Source organism: Archocentrus centrarchus, chromosome 17, assembly GCF_007364275.1.
Source record: "Archocentrus centrarchus isolate MPI-CPG fArcCen1 chromosome 17, fArcCen1, whole genome shotgun sequence".
Classification (NCBI taxonomy): Eukaryota; Metazoa; Chordata; class Actinopteri; order Cichliformes; family Cichlidae; genus Archocentrus; species Archocentrus centrarchus.
The window spans coordinates 30,821,710-30,847,313 of NC_044362.1; the positions used below are offsets into that span (position 1 = coordinate 30,821,710).

Consider the following 25,604-nt stretch of genomic DNA (forward strand, 5'->3'; position numbering starts at 1 on the left):
ATTCAGTTCAGTTGAATTAAATACTATTTATATAGCACCAAATCACAACAAACAGTCGCCTCGAGTTGCTTTATATTGTGGGTAAAGACCCTACAATAATACAGAGAAACCCACCAGTCAAAACAGCCCTCTATGAGCAAACACTTGGAGACAGTGGGAAGGAAAAACTCCTTTTTAACAGGAAGAAACCTCCAGCAGAACCAGGCTCAGGGAGGGGCAGTCATCTGCTGAGGGGAGAGTGACAGGACAAAAGACACACTGTGGAAGAGAGACATATTAATAATAACTCATAACTTTATAGATTTTGGAAGGTAGTAGGAGTAATCTCCTTTTAGGACATCAGCAGTGAGCCTGAGATGATCCACAGGCTGACTTTAGCTGTATTTTGCCCACATGTGATCTTGATCATTTGGGCTTCGATCACAAGAAGTCATTCTCTACTAAAGGAGCAGTCCGCAGGGATGCTAAAAAGGGAGAAAAGATGTGGACAGAGTTCTGGGGATAATGACGCAAAACAAGTAAAGAAAATGTTTGTGAGTATTTCAGGTTTAGTCTAGCAGACCTGTGTGTGTGCAGCTTTAACGGTGCTGCTGTGAAAGAAGAGAGAACTATCAGCATGAAAAGGAAGTAGTGTAGGCTGTACCAATGGGACATCATTGAATCACAGGTAACCTCTTTCCCATACAGTGCTGAATTATTTAGTAATCTGAATATAAGTGCACAAATATTCTTTTACAAAATCTAACTGTCCCTTTTATCACCATTAGCTTTTTAAAAATGCAAAATAATAATAATAATAATAATAATAATAATAATGCCTTAGACTTATATAAGTCTTGAAGTCTATAGTGCTTTTCAAGGTACTTAAAGACCCTTTACAATTCCATGCATTATTCATTCGCACCACAATCATACATGTTACAGTGTCTTGCCTAGGAATAAAAAATAAGGACTAAAAAACTAAATACCACCTAAGCCTCAGAGCAGTGTACGAATGAGTTCACTAACCGGATGCTGTATCTGCGCCTTAATTATAGGTGCTTAGGTGATAATTGAGGTGCACGGTGGTCTTATCATGGAAGCAAACTGGATGACTCACTAATGACTCACAGTGCGATCACATAGCAGTGAAAACTGCAGCTGCTCTCTTTTATATCGAAATGTATCGATATTTTATTGCCAGGCTGTGCTTCTCTTCAGTAAAGGAATAGCAGAATTGTGCAAATCATCATAAACCTCTTTTATATGTTGCGTGGTGGTTGTGATTAACACGAGACAATTTTTTAAGGTGTCACAAAGTGAAAGTGCGGAAGCAGCGTGTTTGTGTTGACGTCTAAATGAAATTGTAACATTTAAAGTTTGTATATACGAGCTGCAAAGAATAGTTTGTCAGATATTTGTGGGTCAACATCTTCTCGATCTGGTGAATTCGGGTGACCCAGAGCAGCAAATCTCACAAATGGAGACAGTGGAGAGCTGGGAATCAGTTCATGGATTTTAGTTACAACGTCAGAGGGTGTTCTTGTAGACAAAGTCTGAGGCAGGCAGGTTAGTTTACAGAGAAGAGATTTTCAGGAGGTCTGGCTTTCTGGCCGGCTGGCTGACATATGAGAGGAATGTAGGGCACAGAGGGAGAGGCAGAGGGAAATGACAGGAATAAGACACAAAGTAAGTAGCCTGTATCCAGAGAGCCCGAGCACGCTGTTGATACAAACTCACACGAGGGAGAGAGACCGTGAGAGAGATATAATTGAGGTAAATGTCAGATTGACTGAGTGACAGTTTGATGGTTAGGTGGTGTGGCCTCTTTTCTCATTATTATAAGAGATCTAGATTTGAATGTGCATTTTGTAGCTACCTGTCGATATGTAGTCCAAATAGATATCATTTATAGTGAAGGAGGCAATTATCAGGTTGAAAACAAAGAAAAGGACAAACAGATAAAATAAACTTTAGGAGACATGCAGCTGTTGGTGGGACTGCTGATAGATGTAGGAAGAGGAAAGAGTTATACTTTGTTCTCAGATTCACTCAGTTGCTGTGAAATTGACGTCACGGCAGAAAGACAATGACACATAACCTGAAGCAACTCAAGAGCTGCTTTTAAGGCCAAAAAGACCAACAAGCAGCTGGAGGCATTTGCAGTAAAACTCAGCATTTTATGATGTCTGTGGGTTATAGAGGTCAGACACTCATAGCAAATTATTGTTATTCTTCTTATTATTATTTCTTGTTGTTTTGGACCCTGTGAAAATGGTTAGACTGTGTAAAAAGGTGATAATTCAGAGTTGTTAATTCAGTGTTTTTGGCAAAATTAAAGCTGAGACTTTGCACTTCAATCACATCTTGATTGCTTAATTTCATATTCACTGTGGCAGTATACAGAGGGAAAATGATTAATATTGTGTCGTCATCCAGAAAACTTTTTTTAAACAGTGAGTGCTATAAAAGGCAGATTGTGCGTTTGATGTGAGATTGTGTTTTTCTCTGTGTTGTTTAGAGAGCGATTGGACATACTGGGTCATTTCTGTGAACACTCTGTTGGTTTATCCATCACTTCTGTTCAGTCTCATGTTATAAGGTTTTGGTGTAAGTCTGTGGCACAGTTTATTTCTTTTTATTTCAGAAAGTGGCAAAATGCATATTTTGTCCAACGTGTTGCATTTAGCGGGACTGCAGTCAGAAAATCCACATTTGGATGATGAAGATGTGAAAATGATTCATTTGGTCAGCAAACCTTTGATTTTACTGGTAATTGAGGTGATTTTCCTTTCTTTTGATCTCATTTCAGAGAGCTGTTTGTTGTCTTTGTATTTAGGCCACAGCTGAGCAGTGAGGCATAGCCCATTATGAAAAAGCATAGTGCTGTAATTTCTCCTCACGCTGTGTTGTTTCCGTCTCTGTGAAGCACCACCTTGACTCTGCCTCAGCTTATGAAACGTGCTTCATAAATGTAATTGCCTCGCCTTGTAGATTTTTTTAACCAGCAGCTGCTGTTGTTCTGTGAGCATTGTTGTGAGTCTTTTATAATCCAGTTTAAAGCTGAACTGTAAATCACGCTGGATAAAACCGTCTGTTAAATAGAACCAAATTGGATCAACACTTTACTGCCCCCCCCCATTCTCAGTAATACTCTCATTTAAAGGATAATATCACAATCTTTTTTGAATACAATCACAGTCCTTGTTCTGAATTGCAGTTCTCCTCACAGCTTTAGTCTGTATCACGTGATCACGTTGTTAGTTGCCTGAATCCAAAGCCTGTCACTTCTACTCAAAGCTAAAAGGTCCAAGTCACAAATCTGTGCATCTCTCTGGGTACTCTGGCTTCCTCCCACAGTCTAAAGACATGCATGAGTTAAAGGTTCATTGGTGATTCTAAATTGGCCATAATCTGTTTGTGTGTGTGTGTGTGTGTGTGTGTGTGTGTGTGTGTGTGTGTGTGTGTGTGTGTGTGTGTGTTAGCCCTGCTGCAGATTGGTGACCTATCCAGGGTGTACCCTGCCTCTCACCCTCTGACAGCTGGGATAGGCTCCAGGCCCCACAGGACCCTGAATTAGATAAGTGGATGGATGGACAACAGCATTTAAGAACAGAAGCTGTCAAATAAATGCAGTATACAGTACTATAATATATGCCATATACAGTAACACACTGTGCAGCATCAGTTAATTGTATCTAATGCACTTCAGCCCAGTCAAAGAGAAGCAGTACTCCATTCTTCAGAGAGATGCACCAACTAGCACGTTTGTGGAGGAGTTATTTGGAAGCATGATCAACTGAAACACCCTGAAGCTCTGGGTTAAAAAAAAAAGAAGTCCAGACATATTAAAACAACATGTTGGTGATTGTTCACTGATAATATTATAATGCTAAAGAGAAACTGAGTGAGTACGCTCTGCTCTGATGTACGGCAGCGATGCTGAAGTCACAGAGTAACCCTGAAGCAGATGGTGAAGCCTGGTTGGAGCTTTGCTTCAGGGTGAAAGCAGAGCTGAGCAGTGGATTCTTTCAGATCTTGTTTTACTTATATCACATGCATTTTGGGGCACGAGGGGGCTTAAGGTCAGAATAGCAGAAAAAAGTAGCTGAAGCACCAACCGGGGAAATGAACATGTGGCAGCCTGCTCTCTCTCTTTGCTGCTGCCTGCCCTGCAGAGTCCGTTTGACCGAGGCACTGAACCTGAAGCAGATCCAATTAAAACTGCACTGTAAGGTATTACTGTAGCAATAGCTGCTGAAGTCGAGACCTTATTGGCATTCTTTTCACACTTCATGTTAAAATTAAGTCCCCACGTCAGATATAATCATAAGATGCTGCAGTAAAAAGTAAACTGTGAGCAATGAACTGTGAGAAACGCAGAAGCTTTACTGTGCTGTGAGTCTGCCCTGCAGTGAGATCACTCTGATAAAAGAACCCACAAACCAACATTTTCCACTATCTGTTTAATCGGATGCGCTGTATGAACCCTGTCTCTTAACAGGCTTCGCTGCCCACAAACACAATGACTCTGATAAGGACCGCGAACACGGTTTCAGGGCTTTGATTTGGGGAGCTGTCACACAAACACAGTTGCCTGTTTGTTAATGTCTGATACCACAGTTACACTGGAGGCGTCATTTATCAACAACATGTTGTATAGCATCATAGTCTCAGACGTTTTCATCAGTCGACCAGGCTGAGAAGAACAAATTGCTCCATCCAGACATTCCCGAAAAGGTGAGGGTCCTGGGGTGTTTCTGGGTCACCAGGGATGAATCCCTAAGAGGAGTCTGAGGTGGAACAAACCATGAACTTTGCACAGGGTGTTGGGAGACAGGATGGAAAAGATCTGCTGCTAATATTGTGGTGCTGAAAGCACAATGCACTTTTAGTGGTGTATCTTTTTTCCCCCACTAATGTAGTGCTGCTGCCTGCCGGTTTTATCTGTAGTGCCTTCTGAGAACCCAACCAGCAATTTGAGACGTGATTATTACCTTCCCTTTACTAGCAGAGGCTGAGTGAAAACAAATCACGGCAGGCAGAATATGTGTTGTGCATCTGTCCTTGTTGGTGGTTCCAAAGCAGGCACCAACCTTTTTGGTGACACCTGGTCTAGATGAGGCCGTAGCAGCGGCATCGTGTAAGTGGCAGAGCTGGTAGAGTCCATTCCCGGCCAGGTGAGATGTGTTTTAGCAGCACGCAGAGGGCCGATAGCTTATTTAAGATGGATGGTAATAATGTTCTGACTCACTCAACCAATACATGATGTGTATATATAAACAATGATTAATGTCTTTAGTAATAGTGTACTAAATAATACTTTGAAAACAGTTTGACTGTGTGAAAGGGTTTGCTTGTAGTGGTGAACTGACAGTTATAACTTGATTTTGAGCTTAATGTTTTCTTTCGGGCGTTTAATTGACTTTATTGGTTTTAGTTGTCAGTGATCATTTACTGAGGCAATACTCTGTATGTCAGATTTAGCTTCTTGCTATCTGCTGTTCCTGAGGAAATGGAAATGCTCTGCTGCATTTTAGAGGGTCCAGTTTATTGTGGATCATACGGAAGTGGAAAGTGGAGGTTGAATTCCAGCTGTCATGATGGGCTTTAGGGATAAAGGATGTTACCTTCCTGATGTGGGAGAGGTCGTTAAAGCCAGAATCACCTCGACTTCCAGCATGCGTCCTGGAACTAGCCTCCTGGAGGGAGGAAGGCCTGGACTTTACTCCAGGTGACTACCAAGTAACTACAAGGTAACTACCACATAACTAATTAGAAAATCTATGTTCAATGAACCCCTGCTCAGCCACTTGTTATTTTTTCTTTAAAGATTTTTGCTTGCTGTTTGCATAAAACCGATCAAAGGTTTTACAGATAGAGGAAGTGCTGAGCAGTTGCAGAAGAAACAAATGTCTCACATTTGAAACCGTAATCTAGTTTCTTCTGATGAAGTTTTTGTTTAATCTTCTTTCACTTTGACATTTCCGTTTTAACCACAGTTTGCTGTCTGAGATCACTGCAGGACGGTTGTTAAGCGATTAAGAACTCCTCATTTTTGCCCTTTCTTATCTGATATACGAACAGAGGAAATGCTCATCCTCTTCTTGAGCTTTTCACCTTTTTAAACTGCTTGGATGAATTTTTATAATTTCATAATGTAAAGAGAAACAGTTGGTGAGAGAGTGCAGCAGCACATCAGTAGATGAGATTTCAGAAATACAGACGCAAGGATTATTTTGAAGACCTTTGTTTTGTCATCATCCACATCCACTTTAAAACATGCAATATGCAACTTTAGATTTTTAGAGTATTGCCAGCACTTTTCCATGTTCCAGAAAAATAATTTTGGCATTAGTAGTTGCTCACATTTGTCAAATGAAAGACATTTTGAAAGTATAAGCAAGTAAAAGCTATTTTTGACCACAAGACATTATAGACAACACAGCTCTGACATACAGTGGGGGGAAATTGTAATAGGATGAAATCTGTACTGAAATGAAACATGGATACAACTTTTAATGAACTGGAATTTTAAAAGGTAACTTTGTCCATCAAACTTAGGTGAACTGATGTTAACTGCTGCATACCAGTACTCGTCCCTGTGCTTTTCTTGCTCTAATTCAATTTAGGGCCGGGAGATATGAACTCAAATCAAAATCACAATTTACTGAACATTTTACCAGGATTACCCTCTTAACCTGTTAACTGGCAGCACCAAAATCCCCTGAAAAAACGACATAAGACATAATAATAACATAAGGTTATTATTTGATCTGGAAAACCCATTTCGTAGCCTGTTAACTGGCCACGTCAAAATGGTTTTCACAGAGCCAATAATAACCAGAGGGCGTCATGTAGCTTTGTCGGGTGATTTGGTGTGGCCAGTTACATGATTGGCCGAATGAGGTGTCAATCAAAATGAGAGGGTCTAGCCTGCCATATAATATGAACTCCAAACGTCCTGTGGACGGAACGTGACCAGTTAAGAGGCTACCAGGAATGGTCTTACAGGTGGAGGCCACTGCCAGTTCTTGTTGGTGGTTCCAAAGCAGTTTTTTGGTGCCAACTTTCTGAAACAGACACCAGTCTGATATTTTTCCCTCCTCATCTTTTCTGGCTGTTTTTTCACTAGTTCTGCATTTGGCTAGGGTCAGTGTCACTGCTGGTAGTATGAGGCCAAACCTGGACCCTACAGAGGCTGCACAGGTAGTCCAGCTCCTCCAGGCTGGCACATTAATATGTGCCATTGCCAGAAGTTTTGCAGTGTCTCCCACCACAGACCCAAGAGCATGGAGGAGATTCCAGGAAACAGGCCGTTACTCTAGCAGAGCTGGACAGGGCCACAGAAGGTCCTTAACCCATCAGCAGGACCGGTATCTGCTCCTTTACGCAAGGAGGAACAGGATGAGCACTGCCAGAGCTACAAAATGACCTCCAGCAGCCACTGGTGTCAATGTCTCTGACCAAACAATCAGAAACAAAATTTGTAAGGGTGACCTGAAGGCCCAACATCCCCTACTTGTGCTCACTGCCTGGCACCTTGGAGCCTGACTGGTACTTGCCATAGAATACCACAATTGGCAGGTCCACCACTGGAGCCCTGTACTTTACACAGATGAGAGCAGGTTCACCCTGAGCACATGTGACAGACATGAAAGAAGCTGTGGAGAACATTATGCTGCCTGTATCATCTTTCAGTATGACTCGTTTGGTGGTGGGTGACTGATGGTATGGGGAGGCACGCACAGACCTCTACAGGCTAGGCAACGGCACCCTGACTGCCATCACGCATCAGGATGAAATCCTTGAACCCACTGTCAGACCCTACGCTGGTGCAGTGGCTCCTGGGTTCCTCCTGGTGGATGACAATGCCTGGCCTCATGTGGTGAGAGTACAGTATGTAGGCAGTTCATGGAGGATGAAGGAATTGATGCTGCTGACTGGCCCTCACTCTCACCTGATTAAATCCAATTCTATTGAACACCTCTGGGACATTATGTTTCGGTCCATCCAAAGCCGCCAGGTTAGCACCTTAGACTGTCCAGGTGCTCAGTAATGCCCTGGTCCACATCTGGGAGGAGATCCCCCAGCACACTGTCCGTTGCCTCATTAGGAGCATGCCCCAATGTTGTTAGGCATACATACAAACTACTGAGTACCAGTTTTAGTTGTTGCAATGAAATTTCAGCAAAATGGACTAGCCTGTTGCATCATTTTTTTTTTCAGGGTATCTTTGAATTCAGCACTCTGTATCATCCATCAAACGATGTGGGATCCTTTGTGCCTAACACATTACCAAGTCTATATCAGTATAGATACCCAGCATGTTTTACTTTCCCATTGAGATCTGATGTTATTTCATTTTAATTTTGTTGAGCATTTTCTATGCGCTACAGGGTGTTGGCGAGTTTCTTCAGCTGCTTCTGGGAGTTTCTCATACTTCATTTGGTTTTGTTTTTTTGTCACTGTGGATTTGAATACTGCTCGTTCTTCGGTCAACCTCCGCTGTAAAACCAAATCGAGTAAAGGTAAACTCAGGGCAGCATAATCATCTCCTAAAGCTCATTCGATGGTGGCCAGCTAGTGGTGTGGATCATTGCTGATTGAAACCAGAACAGGAAAACACATTAGGAAAACCTGCTGATAAGCCTGATTCATTAGCATTTATATAACTCAGTTGTTATATAATGGGGAGACTTTCAATAAATATTCTCTTGCTGCTTATATTTTTTTTTGTCAGACTTTAAAAACACTCGTTGGTTTGATAAAATGAGTTTAGATCAACTGTGATGTGCAGCTTAAAGCTCCTCGTTAGGAAAATGCAGGAATTATTGAAGAAATGGGAGAAAAATCAAACGTTCTATCAAAATTTCAGACACTACCTCAGTGTTTTCTTTACTGTTTGCAGAGATGCGTTGAATGAGTAGCATTTCCTTTCGCTGTCCTAACTTTTGTTAGTCGTCATCATCTACAGCAGCGGTCCCCAACCTTTTTTGTGCCACTGACCAGTTTAATGTAATAATATATTTTCACGGACTGGCCTTTAAGGTGCGGCGGATTAATACAGCAAAATAAATAATACGACCAGCATAAGAACTGTGATATCTTATAACTATAATAATAAACGTGAATCCACTGTGAACTCGTCTGCAACTTTATTAACAACGTCCTTGTAACATCACACCATCCTCTCTGCCCCCAACACTCTGGTCGCCATGATAACTTTAAACATGCCTTCAAAATAAGATGCACCTCAGTGTTTTCTCTGCAACTCAGTTTTGGTAGCTTGTGGGTTGGCTGGGTTCGGCCTCACCAAGTATCGGCTGGCACACACCAATACACGGTCAGAATCCCTACAGTAACGGGAAGTTCAGGGTCATGGGGGGGCCTATTCCAGCTGTCATGGGGTGAGAGGCAGGGTACACGCTGTACAGGTCTCCAGCCTGTCGCAGGGCCAACACAGAGAGACAGACAACCATTCACACTCACATTCACACCTATGGGCGATTTAGAGTGACCAATTAACCTAACTGCAGTAACTGGGTGTCTTTGGACTGCGGAAGGAAACTGAAGTACTTGGAGGAAATGCATGCAGACACGGGGAGAACATGCAAACAGCGAGAGGCCCTTCATGAGGAGAGGCCAAGGTCGAATCGAACCCAGGCCTTCTAGATGTTATTCCAGCTGTGAGGCAGCAGTGCTAACCACCACACCACTGTGCTCCCCCTATCCCCATGTTGCTAAATATAAATGGACTAGTTCTTATATAGTGCTTTTCTACTCTAGTTGACCACTCAAAGCGCTTTACATGAGCGTTATGTAGGTCAGCCAACCTAGTTCATTAGACAGGTACGGGAACCAGTGACGCTTGTAGGTTTAATCTTTAGTGGTGACGTATCACGTGACCGAGACAAGCTCCTTGACACGTCAAGAGAGAGTCATAGATGGATGAAATGGACTGAATCTGCCCATTTTTCAAAATAAAACAGTGTTCAGCCTCAGATAATAAATAAAACAGAAATAATATAAGTTATTTATTCTTTCAGTGGGGCCCGGTACCGGTCCGGGGGTTGGGGACCTCTGATCAGAGTAGATTGTGGATCTCCATCAGAGTCAAAGCTGGAGGCAGCTTTGTGGAGAAGAAGCTGGCTCTGCGCCAGTCAGGCCCCAGAGTAACTCTGCTATAACACAGGTGGTGTTTGTTTTAGATACAATATTTCATCAGACGTTTGTGGGATTGCCCTGAGATTTTGTGCTGACATTTGTGTTCACGAGGGCTCACTCCAGTTCATTTTTCAATTCAATTGTTTTACAAAATCATAACATTACTAATCTCAGGGAAATATACATAAAAGGAGAAAGTAAACAGTTTCCTCTTGAGTTGGCGCCTGATTTGTGGGTTTTTACCGAAATGTTCCTGCAACTACTAGATGGGTTGCCATAAGTTTCCCCACAAAGTTACCAGACGATACATGATAGTTATTTAACTTACTAACATAACCTAACTTTATGGGAGCTGCTATCCCCCCCCCCCCCCAAAGACTTTTGGTGAACTCTCCTTTAGCATCTTTACCAACTCAAAGTTTTCATTTCTCGAGTCCAGTAATAATTTTGTTTTTAATAAACAGCAGAAAAACTAGTAAGCGCCAAATACAGACTGCTTTGTCTTGAGAAAAATGTTCGTGTAGTCATGAACTGCAGGAAGTTGCAGGAAGCAAACTAAGAAAAGACGAGCCGTTTATTTAGCCCGTACCATGAAGCACAAAGATCCTCAGCGCACAGAAGGAGAACACACCAGGCAGGATAACAGGCATCACCACAAAGGGCAACGCACTATTTATGCACAGACAGGGTAGTCAGGTAAGTGTACACACCTGGTGCACTTTACTGAAGTGGGTTTTATTGTGATGTTTAACACTATCTGCTGTTGATGCAGTAGTAGCCAAATTCATTTTCTCTTACTAATTTTCTCTTAGAGGAGTAATCTCATCTTATCTGATGTTGCACTCGACTCATGTGCTGCATGCATCCACTGCCTATAACGCTGATAACTCAGTGTGCAGTGGACCAAACAGAGCAGCCTGTGTTCAGCTCTGCACAGACGAGGGAGACAGAAGGAGACACAGAGGAGTTTATTTTTTACGTGAAAGGAAAAACCAATCACAGCTGGCCTCGTTGTCGTACTTTAATTTGTGGATATAGATGAAGTGATATCAACTGCAAAGGTAAAACGGTACTGTGATATTTGCCTGTTTCTTTATTTCCAATTTCCTCCCTTTTTAAGCAGTTTGCATATGTGCAAAAAGTTAGAGACTTGGTTAATGTTGTAGCTCGTGTTTTTAAAAAAGAATGAAATGAAATGAAAGGAAGTCTTGCTTTAAGGCACTTCTGCATTGGCTTCTCTCTTCAGACCTGGTGAGTTTGTCCAAAATGCTGCAAACCTTTAAGGGCAACACGCTGTGTGATGTATGATACATGTTAGAAATGCACCCATTGTTTTCTGTGCTTTGTGCCGTATCTTGACTGCAATGCACTCATCAATTCGACTTCTGTGTCTGGTTGTTGTATACTTTCTTGCCTGCTGAGTAAGTGAGTGAGGAAATGGTGTGCTATTGGATTTGACATGCCCTGCAATGAAGGTCACGAGCACTTAGCCTGAAATTGACATGAAATTTTCCGGTGTGTCACTGTGCTCTCCGTCCCTTCAGTAGATTTTTTTATTTTCAGCATTTGCCTCACAAAAAAGGTTGAACTTCTGTAACATGGAACACTTGAACCATCTGGAATGACTATAATAAATATGTCATCCGGGTTGTAAAATAATGCTGTTCATGCTCCCTCTGCATGAACAGACAGGTGTGGGAACACGGAGCTTAAGTTGTCTCTGACTTCAAACAGCAGAGGGAGATGAAAAGCAGAGAGAGAAGGTTTGGCAGAAGAGCCAAATGAAAAGATGGTCCTGGTAGGAGCCCATAAAAGCAACATGTGACACAAATGGACTTACTTCAGTGTGCGAGAGGCAAACTGAACAAGAAGGGGCTGAAACCGTCTCCATCGGGCCATAAAATATGTTTTTTTTTTTTTAGATGTAACTAGGTGCCAGTTTTGCTGGCTGCTGTAACACAAATGATCCAGCCTGGTGTATATCCATTTGTTGAAGTTTTTCCATGAGCTAAACTGCTGGCAGAAAAAAAAAAAAAGGCTCTGGTGAAAAAGGAAGTGATGCGCTGCTTAGTTTATGTAGAAGAAAGAGCCGTCAGTGTGGAGTTCAGCCATCAGAACTCTGAGGAAGGACAGAAAATGGTATCTGCATGTTGGATTTCCCACTACAGTTAAACTAGGTTGTCTTTGAGCTGTGATTTAGGAACCTGATATCACCTATTAGTTAGTGTGCATCTTGAAGCTTCAAGTGTCACGGCTGGTGCAGGCAAGGCAGGGAGGACCCCCAGCGTGGGACACGGCGAGAGTGTAGATTTATTGATATTGTTTACAATGAACACAAAACTCGAAGCTAGAAACCAGAAGAGGAAAAGAAAAAAAAAAAAAAAAAAAAAAAAAAAACACACACACACACACACACACACACACACACACACAAAACTAACCAACACTGAGACTTAAATACACAGATGGAACGAGGGGGAGTGGAAACAGCTGGGCACAACAGGTGAAATGAATGAGACTAATGACACAGGAAGTAAAACACAACACAAAACACAGGGAACACTGGACTGCCAAAATAAAACAGGAAGTGACTAAACATAACAGACGCAGAAACATAACATAACACAGAAAACTTGACAAACAGAACATTACACAAAGAAACAGCAAACTCAAACAACCTGAGAAACTAAACTATAAGAAACACTAAGAAACACAACTGGAAAAATACAACAAAAGAGAGCTACACAAAAGAAACTCAAAACACCGGGCCACCGGCCCAGGACCACGACAAGCTGAGCCTTGTCACTGTTACCATTTTGGTGTTTCGAAAGATGAAAGGGCCGAAGTCGCCCTGAGGAACGCGGCAAATCTCATTCAGATCAAGATCAAGTTTCAAAGACTTCTATAGAATCTGATTTCTTTTTGCTACCACAGGATTTTGCCATGTGTAATCTAAAAATATCTTCCTTCCTAACTGCTAAAGGCAAAAATAAATAAAAATCTGTGCATGCCGGTGTAAACATTCGGGCTTTGTTTCCTCTCATCTTCATGTGCGTACCGACGTTCATGCGTGTGGTTTCTCTGTGTGTGTTTACCCTCACATCTTTTCCAGACGGTGGCAGTAAATAGAAGTGTTGGGTGTTAGTCATATGGCTTGATGACTTTCTGAACACGTCTGTCATCTCCGCGTTCAGTCCCAGTTACATTCATCAAAGCTAATTTGGTTTGACAGGAGACAGAAGAAATCTGAGTTTGTTTTTGCTGAATAATAATCTGTTACTTGCATTTAGTGCAGATAATATTCAGTGTTGAATGCATAAAATTGCAGTTCAGTTGGGACTTGAGGCTCATGGTTGTGTAAGTCTGTGTGTGTGTGTGTGTGTGTGTGTGTGTGTGTGTTGTGCTGTCTGGATGATGGCCAGCCTGGCCTCATGCCTTGTCATGCCAGGAGATAAAGAGCCGCAGTCTCTCTGGGAGATTTTGACTGAGTGACTGACAGGACATTGGGAGTTATTTCAAAACCCGTTGATCCCATTAAAGGGCAAAATAACAGCAAAATGACACGTAGCAGGAAAACTACTTGAACTGGATTCTTTACTCTGAGCTAAATTTATATTTGAAGCGACTGAAGAAGCTGGTGGGAGTTTGAATACAACCTCACACAAGTCCTTAAATTTAATGTGTTTAATTGTCGTGTTTTGAGTTAGTAAGGGCTTTACATGCTTTGTTATTTATGTAGGAATATCACTCACATAACTGCAGCACATGTAACAAAGCTGCAGCGTTTCCATGTCTGTTATACTGCGGAAATTGGATCAGATTATTATTTTTCTCATATTTACTGAAAGTCACACAGTTTTCAGCCCTTTATAACTTAAATTATAGAAGATGATTTTTCATTCATCTTGTGCTGTTTGGCTCCATCACACTTTCCTCCTCAGGATTTACACACACACACACACACACACACACACACACACACACACACACACACACACACACACACACACTGGTGTGCTGGCTGGTTGGTTTAAGCAGCTTATCTTGACCTTCTCTTCATCCGTCTATCATAACCCTCACGCCTCTGTGTATCAGCTTGAAACACTTTCTTCCACACCTGACATATAAAGAAAAAGGCAAACACAGTGCGGACTCATAAATGTTGCAGGTGGTCTGTCATGTTATTTTCTATCAGTTTGTGGGAGTGTTGTTAGTGGACTTTCTTCCATACTCTGCACACAGATTTGATACCACCTGTTTATTCTATTTTATATTGAGGTGGATTACTGCTGCGATTGGCTCGGGGCCCTCCCCTCAACCCTCCACTGGAGAAGCAGTTAAGAAGATGGATGGATGGTTCCCTTTGGCAAGCAATCTCGAGGTGTTTTTCCAGTTAAAGAGAGCTGATTTAAAGTGAGAAGTCTGCAGACTTAATGCAGAAACGTGGATTGTTCATACCCTCTGCTAATGTTGATTATCAGGGCTCGAGCACTGATGGTCTTCAGACCAACTGTTTAACTAGATTTTTACACTGATTTCAATCTGATTTAAGCTTGCACATCAGGTTTGTGAGATAAACATCAAGGATGTTTAGACACTTTTGAATATCAATATAATAAATTATATGAACACAATGCGCAAAGTTCTCTCTTTCCAAGAACCAACAACAGTCACCCATCACGCTCAGATTACATTTTCCCTGATATCAGTTTTCCATCACTTTTATATCTTGATGAAATCTTCCCCCGTGCTCATTGCTGACATCATGGGAAGAAAGTCAAGATGAAAATGTAAAAAGTGCATCTTCAGTGACATTCTGGCACCCATGTGCTGATATGTTATCCACAAACTCAGCATAATTCTCTGCTCTGCGATTGCCAGGAGAATTCTGGACGACCTGCACGAATGCTTCCCGTGCTGATGATTCAGCTGGCTTCAGTTTCCTTTTGAACTCATCGTTAAGCATCGGTTCAGGCCCAAGAAAAACACCTTCCTTAATTTTAGCTTATTTCTCAAATGCTGAAATGCATTGTTGTTTCTGTCCAGTCGTCCAATACTTGGAACATAATACCTAAAAAAAAAAAAACGGGACATGATAGATGAAAACGGTTTTCAGATTTGGAGTCCGCAAATGGGATGATGAATTTCAGTGTTTATCCAATCTGCCCCAAAACTATATGTGTGCCAGTATTCAGCGATAGTTGTTGCAGCATCTATTGGGAAAGGAAATGTCACGTTTTTATCCTTTAGTGTATTTCTCCTCACAGGTTGATTGATCAAGTCTGAATCAACTTCAGACTTTAATAATAGTTCAGTGTGAAAACTGAGTTTTCAGCACACACTTTGCCATGAAACAGGAAGTTGCAGTTGAGCGTTCCAGCAGAGGCATCCACGTGCTGACGTTTAGTTGCAGTCATAGTGCCACCTAGTGGCAACAGGAAGTGAGCATTAGTTGGCAAAATATCATCTGATGTACATGAAATTTTCATTGTGTGTTCCACACATGACATACAACAAAATGATTAGTAGGGGTTCTCCAGAGCCACCTAATGGGAACAGGAAGTGATAAGTAACTCATTTGTGCAGCAGCCAATTAGAATCCAAGTGACTGCAGGAAATGCCTCTGCTGCAGCACGATTCGCTGGCATCGTTCCTCCACCAAAGCATGCCTCGGCGTACACCGAGGTGCTTGGGTCCTCATTGCTGCTTGCAGCTTTAGTTACAAGTGTCTTATCTTGAGCAGTGTTCCCTACAGATCTGGATTGTAGATATGCAGAAGGGGGGCATGGGCTTGCCACAAATTTCTAAACTTGTTGATATAGACACCTAATTTCCCTGACACTCTCAGACTATTTTAGGGTTGACATAGCAGGAATAATTAACATATAAATTGGATTCTTTTTATTGCTTCCACTGCAGGTTGACGGCCGACATCCAACCTGTAACTTCCTGCTGGAGGTGGAGAGAGACCAGGCTGAGTGTGTGAAGAGGCTGAGGGAGGAGGAGGCCGTCAGAAGCCATAAAGGTCACAGTCACTCAAAGCACCACTGTTAGAAACCAGATTTCCTCTAACACTAACTTGGCAAAACTTTGTGGAGCTTTAAACACAATTTGTTTAAACATATTTTGGTTTGTTTCAAGCATTAATGTGGCTACTTGGCTCATGTTAGCATGGGTTTTTCCACGGCGGCAGGTGTTTGAGTAAATACCGAGAACATCCATTATGCTGGCTGCATTATGGATCAACATCTGGAACAACTTGCCAGCTGATTTAATTACCCTGCATATTCATTCATGCACACCGGTTTAGTAACATTTGTGGCTGTGCAACGCTTTCACACTGCAGAGATTGCAGCAAATGAGATAAAATGATTTGTGTTTGCAAATTGCAGGATTGCAAGGATAAGGTTATGAGATCCACCCCGTGCAGTTTTCATGCCTGGTAGAAACATCAGGTGTTGCTAGTTGCTTTGCAAATTAACTACATGACTTGTATTTAGGACCTTGCCTGGCAGACTATGTAGTGGACATTTAAATGCAGCCTATTAGATCAAAATGCACAATCCTCAAACATACAGCTGTTTAGGAGTCCTTCAACTAAAACACATCCTTTTTTCCTGTCTTAAAAGACAAATGTTACACAACGCATTTGGGGGGGTTTTGCAGTTTAAAGGACTGAGAAAGTGAGTATGCAGAGTCGGAACATGCACACCAACATTTCAACTGGGAGAACTGAGAGTTTTCAGGTCCAGGTATTACGACTGCTTGGTTAGGGTCTGGGAAAAAATACAAACTTTTACTTGTTAGAAAGTTTCTCTGTGACTGCTATTGAGTAGTCAAATATCCTTAGGATGGTACCTGAGTAAGTGAAGTCTGGTTTAATTCTGTAAAGGAATGAAATGAGAACATTCACAGCAATGTTCTAGTGACACAGATCATGTAAATGTTAATTAACAGTGTTTTCCATTTCGTGCCATGACATCCTGAGAAAGGCTGAAAAACCCAAAGGTGAGCTATGAGCATTATGTATCTATGTAGAACACAGACTTACATAAACATGTTCTATAAAGAGAGCGATAGGTTAATCATAATTCACTTTGTGTTAGTTGTGTCCTTTGCTTTACTGCCTGCCGTTAGGACTGACATTAATTAAAGGGCAGGAGTTGCACTGGATCATGTCTCTAGTGGGAAGACAAAATGTGAGTAGAGAGGTTGAGAACGTGACGAGCATTTAATTTCATTTTACAGACTTTTTCTTTAAATGAAAAAAATGTTTTTGCAGGATGTCTGCTTTCATGAATTACATAAGAATCCATGGCATTAAGTATCTAATTTGCCCGTTATTTTTCTTGGGAACATTGCAGACCCACGTCAGTAACAGTCGTATCACGTGACGGCAGTGTGGCAGGCAGAATGTGGACCCAAAGCAGGACTCAGGAAACTGACCGTAGCCTCAAAACTCAGCTTAATTGCTGGCAAGTTGTGAAAAAGAAAGAAAGATGTGCCAAACAAGGGTGGCCCAAACAAACTGGAAAATACAGAACTGGGAGAGACATTACCATGAGGGGAGGACATGACAAGGAGCTGAGGAAAACTGAGGGTTTAAATACACACATGAGATAATTAGGGAGAGAGGACACAGCTGGGGAAAACAAGACACAGGTGAACAGAATCTAACTGAGAGACAAGAGGAAACAAAGCTGGACACAATGCACATGAGACACAGGACTACCAAAATAAAACAGGAAGTAGGTAAACACCAGGACATAAGAGAGGCAGGATAACTAAAACTCAAGAACCAGAATAATCCACTAAGTAACTACAAACTCAAACACATAATCCAAAATATAATTATGAGAACATAGGAGCTCATAAATAAGAAAATTCTTAACTAAGGACTAAGAATAAACTCAAAACAGTGTCACACAGTCACACAGTGACTAGTCCTGTGTGACTGTGACTGAGTGTCACCTCCCTTATTGTTAAAGAGAAAACTGCAGCAAGTATTTGCAGCTTTGTCGCAGATATAAATGGTACAGAGCTGTGGTGACATCACAGTGTGCAGCTTGTATGATGGACCTCTAACGACCCTAAACACCAGCAGATGCAGTTATTCAAATGGTCATTAGAGGTCTATGAAACACAGGTAAAGGTTTGGTAACTAAGTTTTAAGAAGAAGAAGAAGAAACATCCTTTATTGTCCCACAGAGGGGAAATTTGGGTGTAACAGCAGCCGCAGTTATTATAAATATAAATATAATAATTTACACTATTGAGAATATATATATATATATATATATATATATATATATATATATATATATATATATATATATATATATATATATATATATATATATATATATATATAATCAACAAACAAGATTATCCTTAATAATACTACTAATAACACTATATACAATGTACATGATGTGCCTGTGTGTTGAACCTTAACAGGCCGGACTATTTACAGTATATTATATATTATCCTACATTGTGTAGATTATTGTGGTTTTTGTTGGGAGCAGTGATGGTTATTATAAAGTCTTACAGCTGCTGGGAGGAAGGATCTACGATAACGCTCCTTTGTGCATTTAGGATGCAGCAGTCTGTCACTGAAGGAGCTCTCCAGCTCGGCAACAGCTTCATGCATGGGGTGGGAGACCTTGTCCATCAGTGATGTTATTTTGGTTAGAGTCCTTCTGTCTCCCACCACCTGCACTGAGTGGAGAAGACATCCTAGGACAGAGCTGGCTTTCCTGATGAGCTTGTCTATCCTCTTCCTCTCAGCTGTAGACTGCTGCTGCTCCAACATACTGTTGCATAGAAGATGGCTGATGCCACTACAGAGTCATAGAAGGTCTTCAGGAGTGCCCCCTGCACTCCAAAAGACCTCAGCCTTCTCAGCAGGTAGAGTCTGCTCTGACCCTTCCTGTAGAGCGCATCAGTGTTATGAGTCCAGTCCAGTTTATTGTTCAGGTGAACACCCAGGTACTTATAAGAGTCCACTATCTCAAAGTTTCTTACAAACATTAACTCGAATTACAGTGGTGTACAGCCTAATATTAACTACCAGTCTCATATATTTATCCATCCATCCATCCGTCCATCCATCCGTCCATCCATCCATCCATCCATCCATCCGTCCATCCATCCATCCATCCATCCATCCATCCATCCATCCGTCCGTCCGTCCGTCCGTCCGTCCGTCCGTCCGTCCGTCCGTCCGTCCGTCCGTCCGTCCGTCCATCCGTCCATCCATTCTGGAGCTGGAGCCTATCCCAGTCATTTACATTTTACTGGCAGGCTGAGCGGACTACAAGTCATTCAGCTGCTTATCGAGCGGATCTCTTGTCTTGTTGTTGGATAAACTCCAACCTCAGTGTTTTGAACAGCAGTTCTGCTGTGAGCTGGAGGACCGTTTTAACCAGAACCTGTACCAGGTGTAAGGAGATCTATTGGCTTAATTTACGTGCTTACTTTGATGTCTAAAATGATTCATTTGCTTTTCGTAAAGTTGCATGAAGTTTGATTTTCATCTGCTGAAGTAGGCTGACATAACCTTATTATTTGAAACAGAAAGAATGCATCAACAGTGGAATCTGCAGTCTGAAGGCTGATGTGAAAATGTATGAAGGTTCATACAGTACAGTATTCATACCATGTGAGGACGTGATTAGATCTCATAACACAGTTTAATCCCATGGTTTGTAATCTGTCCAGCCATGTTTTCTACACAAAATGAAAAGCTTTATTTAAGGTCACTTATCTTTTATTGAGTCCACTGAAAATCTGTGCAGTGCAGCTGGGAATGGATTCCAACTAAATCTGGACATGAGACACATGCGATTATTTCTCTGCTGGGCAAAAATAAATATTAAATGCAGACACACTTCCTTTATGAATGTAGACGTCTACTGTACTACAGTGTAGACCTCTGCTCAAAGTTCAGGTGACTTTGAAATCTAATATAACAGTAAATTATAAACCACAATGACAAATGATCATCGATTTAAAGGGTCCATTTTCACAGATCATTACCCGTGTTAAAAAAAAATCTGAAAACTTTAAACATTATAAAACTTTTCCAGTTATAGCTGAAAACATTTTCCAGATTAAGAAACAAAAAATGTGGCTGCACCATTAGCCCCTGAGGATATGAAATAGCTTTAATTTCTACAAAATAAAATACTCTGGAGACAGGAAGTCCAGAACGAAACAGTTTTTTTGAGGGGACATTTTGGCACTATAATCAAATCCACAGTGGCTGATTCGTGCTACGGCAAGATTTACCCCAAAATACGATGTCCGTGGACATGTGGTGCTCAGGGAGCTGCTATGATATTTCAAACAAAGGAGTGGAAATTAAAGAGAAATGTTTCTTTAAATTTGGTACTTAGGATTAAACATGCAGTAGTGCATCTTTTACTAGAATAATATATTAACAAGTGCCAGCATTGGCCTGGGGGGACCACACTTTGACACCCTGGAATTAAACTGAGATAGATAAATGTGCAAAGAGTAGATGAGTTTAAATTCCTGGAGTCAAACATCCAAAGCAACAGACAGGAGAGGCGAGGAAGAGCGTGGCTGGGTGGAGCGGGTACAGACGAGTGCCAGGGGTGATTTGTAACAGAACGATAGCAACAAGACTGAAAGGGAAGACCAGGATGGACAGTTTTAGAAATGAGTGTATCAGAGGGACAGATCACGTTGAGCGGTTTGGAGACAAAGTTAGAAAGATGAGGTTGAGATGTTTGGATGGAGGAGTAGTGGATAAATATGTTGAATATGGAGCTGCCAGGCAGGAGGAGAGACCACAGAGAAGCTTCATGGATGTAGTGAAGGAGGACATGCAGAGGGATGGGGGGAGATGGAGGCAGACCCCTAAAGCCAGAAGAAGAAGAAGGTGATGATGATAAACTTGCATCAGGTGACACAAAGTGCTATTGGAGGAATAAAGGAGGGTGACTGTGTTTGTAATTCAAATTAATTTGTACAAATGTAACCTGATATATTACTGTCTGGTAACAGATTTACAGGTGTTCTCTGGTTCCTAAACACAGCATCCTTCCCAGGACAAACACAAACATTACATGTGGCACATAATCAATGAGGTGAACCTCCAAACTGGTTTACTATATTAATGAAAGGCGTTTTACCAAAAACATCTAACTGCACTTCTGAAACCCAGTCCAATTATTATTTAAAAATGTGCTATTAATTTGTTATTATTTGATCACACGCGTTCATGTTTAGGTTTTTCTGCCTAAGATCATGCAGGATGGTTTTGACTTTTATTGATGTGACAAAATGATGTTACCTCCAGGTCTGGTGGGGTCTCTTGTCTGAAGATCCTAAGATGTTGCTTCTGGTGGTCTTTAATAATAGAGCTGTCAAGTAGGTTTGAAAAACGTCAGACTGAGAACAAGCCTCTGTTTTGGGGATGTACATAACTGGTCACTAAGAAATTAGCTGATCTGAATGCTATTTTGTTGTGAAAACACAAGTGAATATCTACACTTTTGCAGTTAGGTCCATAATTTGTCCAAAGACAGATTTTTTGGAGAAAAAGATAATTGTTGTAGTTTTGCCTCTTTACACCACAGTGGGTTTCAAATCAATCATTATAAGGTTAAAGTCCAGACTTTCAACTATGAGAGCGAAAACAAATAAAATGCATGATGACAAAATTATTTACATAGTTAAGAAAAACAACATCGCATCATCTCAAGGAAGCAGGTGTACCATCATCAAGATCTACAGGTGAGAGAAGTCTTCTTGAATGGAAATACAGATGACTTACAACAAGGTGCAGCACTGGTTATACTCTAGGAGAAGATGTCCAGATTAGACTTCACCAGCAAACATTTAAAAGAACCTGCAGAGATCTCAAAAACATCTTTGGACAGATGGAAAAAGTATGGAGAAGGAGAGGAATGAGCATGATCTAAAGTGTACCATAGATCCTGTTAAACATGGTGGAGACAGTGTTCTGAAATGGGCATGTATGGCTGCCAGTGGAACGGGTCACTGGTGTTTATTGATGTGGCTGCTGATAGCAGTGCAGGGCTACGCTCTCTGCTCAGAGTCAGCTCTGAGTCTGCTCGCAGAGTGAGTGGATGATGATCCAAAGACAAAAAAATTAAAAACTTTATGAAGAAATAGTTTAACATTTCACAAAACAAACAATGCCAAAAACTCTTGTTAGCTGGAATTAAAAGGTCAACATCATTTATTTTTTTGTGCATTTTCAATATTTGCCAATTAATGTCTCAGGAACCACGATTTCTTACCTACGGTTGCTTTGTTCCATCAATCCATTTTCTCCCGCTTATCCGGGGCCCGGTCGTGGGGGCAGCAGCTGAAGAGGAGAAGCCCAGACCTCCCTCTCCCCAGCCACCTGCACCAGCTGATCTGGGGGGTCCCCAAGGCATACTCAGGCTAGCCAAGTAATATAATCTCTCCAGCGTGTCCTAGGTCTGCCCCGGGGCCTCCTCTTGGTAGGACATCCTGGAACACCTCACCCAAAAGGCGCCCAGGAGGCATGATGCCCGAACCACCTCAACTGGCTCCTCTCGATGTGGAGGAGCAGCGGCTTTCTGAGCCCCCCCTGAATGGCTGCGTTCCCCACCCTATCTCTAAGGGAGAGGCCAGCCACCCTTCAGAGGAAGCTCATTTCTGCTGCTTGTATTCGCAGTCTCATTCTTTTGGTCAGTAGGGGTAGGGTTGCTTTGTTCACTGACTAAACAAATAAAATGCATTAGGAAGGGAGCTTTAGAGGAAGTAGCAAGCTTTTGCTTTTATGTAAACCTTGGACAGAGCTCGGGGAACATCTCTGATCCCTTTTATTAATGCTACACCATGAAAGCCGTTCAGCTGCTGTTCCAATTGTTAACTGTTAAATAGCTGATTATGAAACGGGCTGCGTGGGCCAATAATTACTGACAGACTAAAACACAAGACTCAGAGACTAAAGTGTTGATTTTTACAGGCTTTATTGTACGAAGGAGATCTGCGATAATGAGCGAGGATTTTGAAGTGAGGTGCAGGTCTGACCACAGGACAGATGATTCTGGGAGAGAGGAGAGAACTATTAGTCCAAGAGTCCAGACAGAGGTTTTCCACAGTGTGAGTCCAGTTAGTGAGAAGGAAAACATGTGAGAGCTCCTCCCGACCTCAGGGAGCGTTAGAGACCGCAAACAAAGATGAACCAGTACAGGACTCTGGCAGACTATGACAGTTGGAAATAGCTGATTAGTCTCACCCAGACTTTATCTCCCCATGTGCCCATCTGCAAAATAGGCTAATTACCACAGAAAATCCACAGAATCAGGTCCTCTGATGGTGCTCACAGCTCAAAGTATGAAAGAGAAAAAAGTCAAGAGAAAATTGAAGCGAAAGCCCATTAGAGTTTTTCATTTTCCACTTTTTTTTTGCTGAACTAACATGTACAGTAAGAGTTTTAATGATCCATAGTGAAAAATATCCTGCTCTGAAATACAAATAATCCAAACCATGAGCTACACGAAATATCGTGATGTACAGCGTACTCAGATCATCCGTTATCTGTCCACCGCAGTTAGAAATGCAAACAGTGGAGATGGTTTATGTGCTTCAGCCTCAGCTGAGACAGACTCAGTACAGCACTGTAAATCTGCTGTATGCTTTCTATACAGTCTCAGATGTTGTAACATCAACCAGAGGAAATTTATAATACATGTGCTTTAAATATTTAAAGTTTTTCTTTTTTCTTGTTTTGAAGTAAAGCAACAATCCTCACAGGAGGAGCTGAGTCTGCTCACAGAGAAGAGGTCCATAAGCTGACATTATGGTGCTTACCGAACACCATAAATCAACTAAATAAATAAACTCATAATAAACTTATGGAGATGCAGAGCAGACCCTCTCCCATCTTCACCCATCTTCATAAATGGAGACTGTGTGGAAAGAGTCCACTGATTCAAATTCCTGGAAACCCACATAGCACACGCTCTCTCTCCACAGACACAACAATGTTCGCACTTTCTGAGAATCCAGAAGAAAAGCTGCTGCTGACCTTTTACCGCCCCACAGCAGGGAGTGCTCTAACACACTGTGGTGTGGTATGCTGGATGCTCCGTGGTGACAAAAAAAAGCTCCCCAGAAGGTCATCGACGTGGCCTAAAAAATTAATGGCTGCCCTCGTGCTCCCCCGGCCTGTCCTGTTGTTTTATTATATTTTATGTCATACTTCAATTCACATGGCAATAACTTTGATTTGTACAATAACTGCAGACTGGAAAAGATGTTGGTTTTGCGGTTAAGGTTCCTCTTTTATATTGTGTCCAAGTTTTTATGGTGTGCTTGATGTAAGTTTTTTTTAATATCATATTGCAAGCATGTAACTCTAATGTATGAAGCAGAGGTGGCGTTCCCACCTTCATTACATCCACAATACAACAGCAATAAAAAGCTGTCTCCATCTTCTCCATAAAACAGGATTTGAAATCATTTGGTGTTTTTATGGATAAACACGCAGAAGAGTATTTTCATCATTTTAAGTGCCCTGTTTGGGATAGTAGCATTACTTTTTTAATTGCTTTATCTTTGTAATAATGCACATCAACTCCGTATGTGTCTGTGAAGAAGCTAATATAGGTTTAGCCTATTATCTCAAAATACTGAATATTGTAACGTCCTTGAATGATGGCACGTCTTATTTGATTTAGAACAACAATCTGCCCTCTGATGGGGATTCTTTTCAATCCTCCATCAGGAATGTGCAAGCAAATATGTGAACAATGATGCTGACATCACAACCTTTCTGTACACATACATGTTATTGCCACTTTGTTAGGTACAAATCAGCCAGTCACATGGCAGCAACTCATTGAGGTGTGCAGATGTGGTGAAGCCGACCTGCTGAAGTTCAAACTGAGCATCAGAACGGAGAGGAAAGGTGATCCAAGTGACTTTTAATGTGTTGTGTTTTTTTTTTTTGTAACCTGTGTTGTCTGGCAACTTAACAACTGGTCACAAATTGCTGCATCTGTAGCAAAATACCCCCCCCCCCCCCACACACACACACACACACCCACACACACACACACACACCCCGCCACCCACAACAAACAGCACCTGAAAGAGAATAATACAACAAACAGCAAACACACTCTTGTTCTGTTGCTTGTGTGTGTGTGTGTGTGTGTGTGTGTGTGCGCGTGCATGTGTGTGTGTGTGTGTGTGTGTGTGTGTGTGTGTGTCTGTGTGTGTGTGTGTGTGTGTGTGCATTTGCCATGAAACGTACTTGATGAAGAGGGTGAGAAGCCAAAACAATGACCCCTGGAGCCAGAGATAGACAGAGATAGACTCAGGAAACCCAGGCCTCCTGCAGCCCCCCATGAGCACTGAAGACCCAGGGCCACATGTCCCAATGACAACCACGTGCCTAACCCCAGAGAAGGAGGAGGGAGGTC

The 25,604-nt window shown here is 41.7% G+C and overlaps 1 protein-coding gene across 1 annotated transcript in view; it reads left to right on the forward strand.

The window, feature by feature from the left end:
- Positions 1 to 25,604, forward strand: part of vipr2 (vasoactive intestinal peptide receptor 2) — a 76,318-nt gene that overhangs the window by 11,238 nt on the left and 39,476 nt on the right. Inside the window, exon 2 of the mRNA XM_030752248.1 lies at positions 16,066 to 16,171. Within this exon, the coding sequence (XP_030608108.1) occupies positions 16,066 to 16,171 (106 nt within the window). The remainder of the gene's footprint in view (positions 1 to 16,065; positions 16,172 to 25,604) is intronic.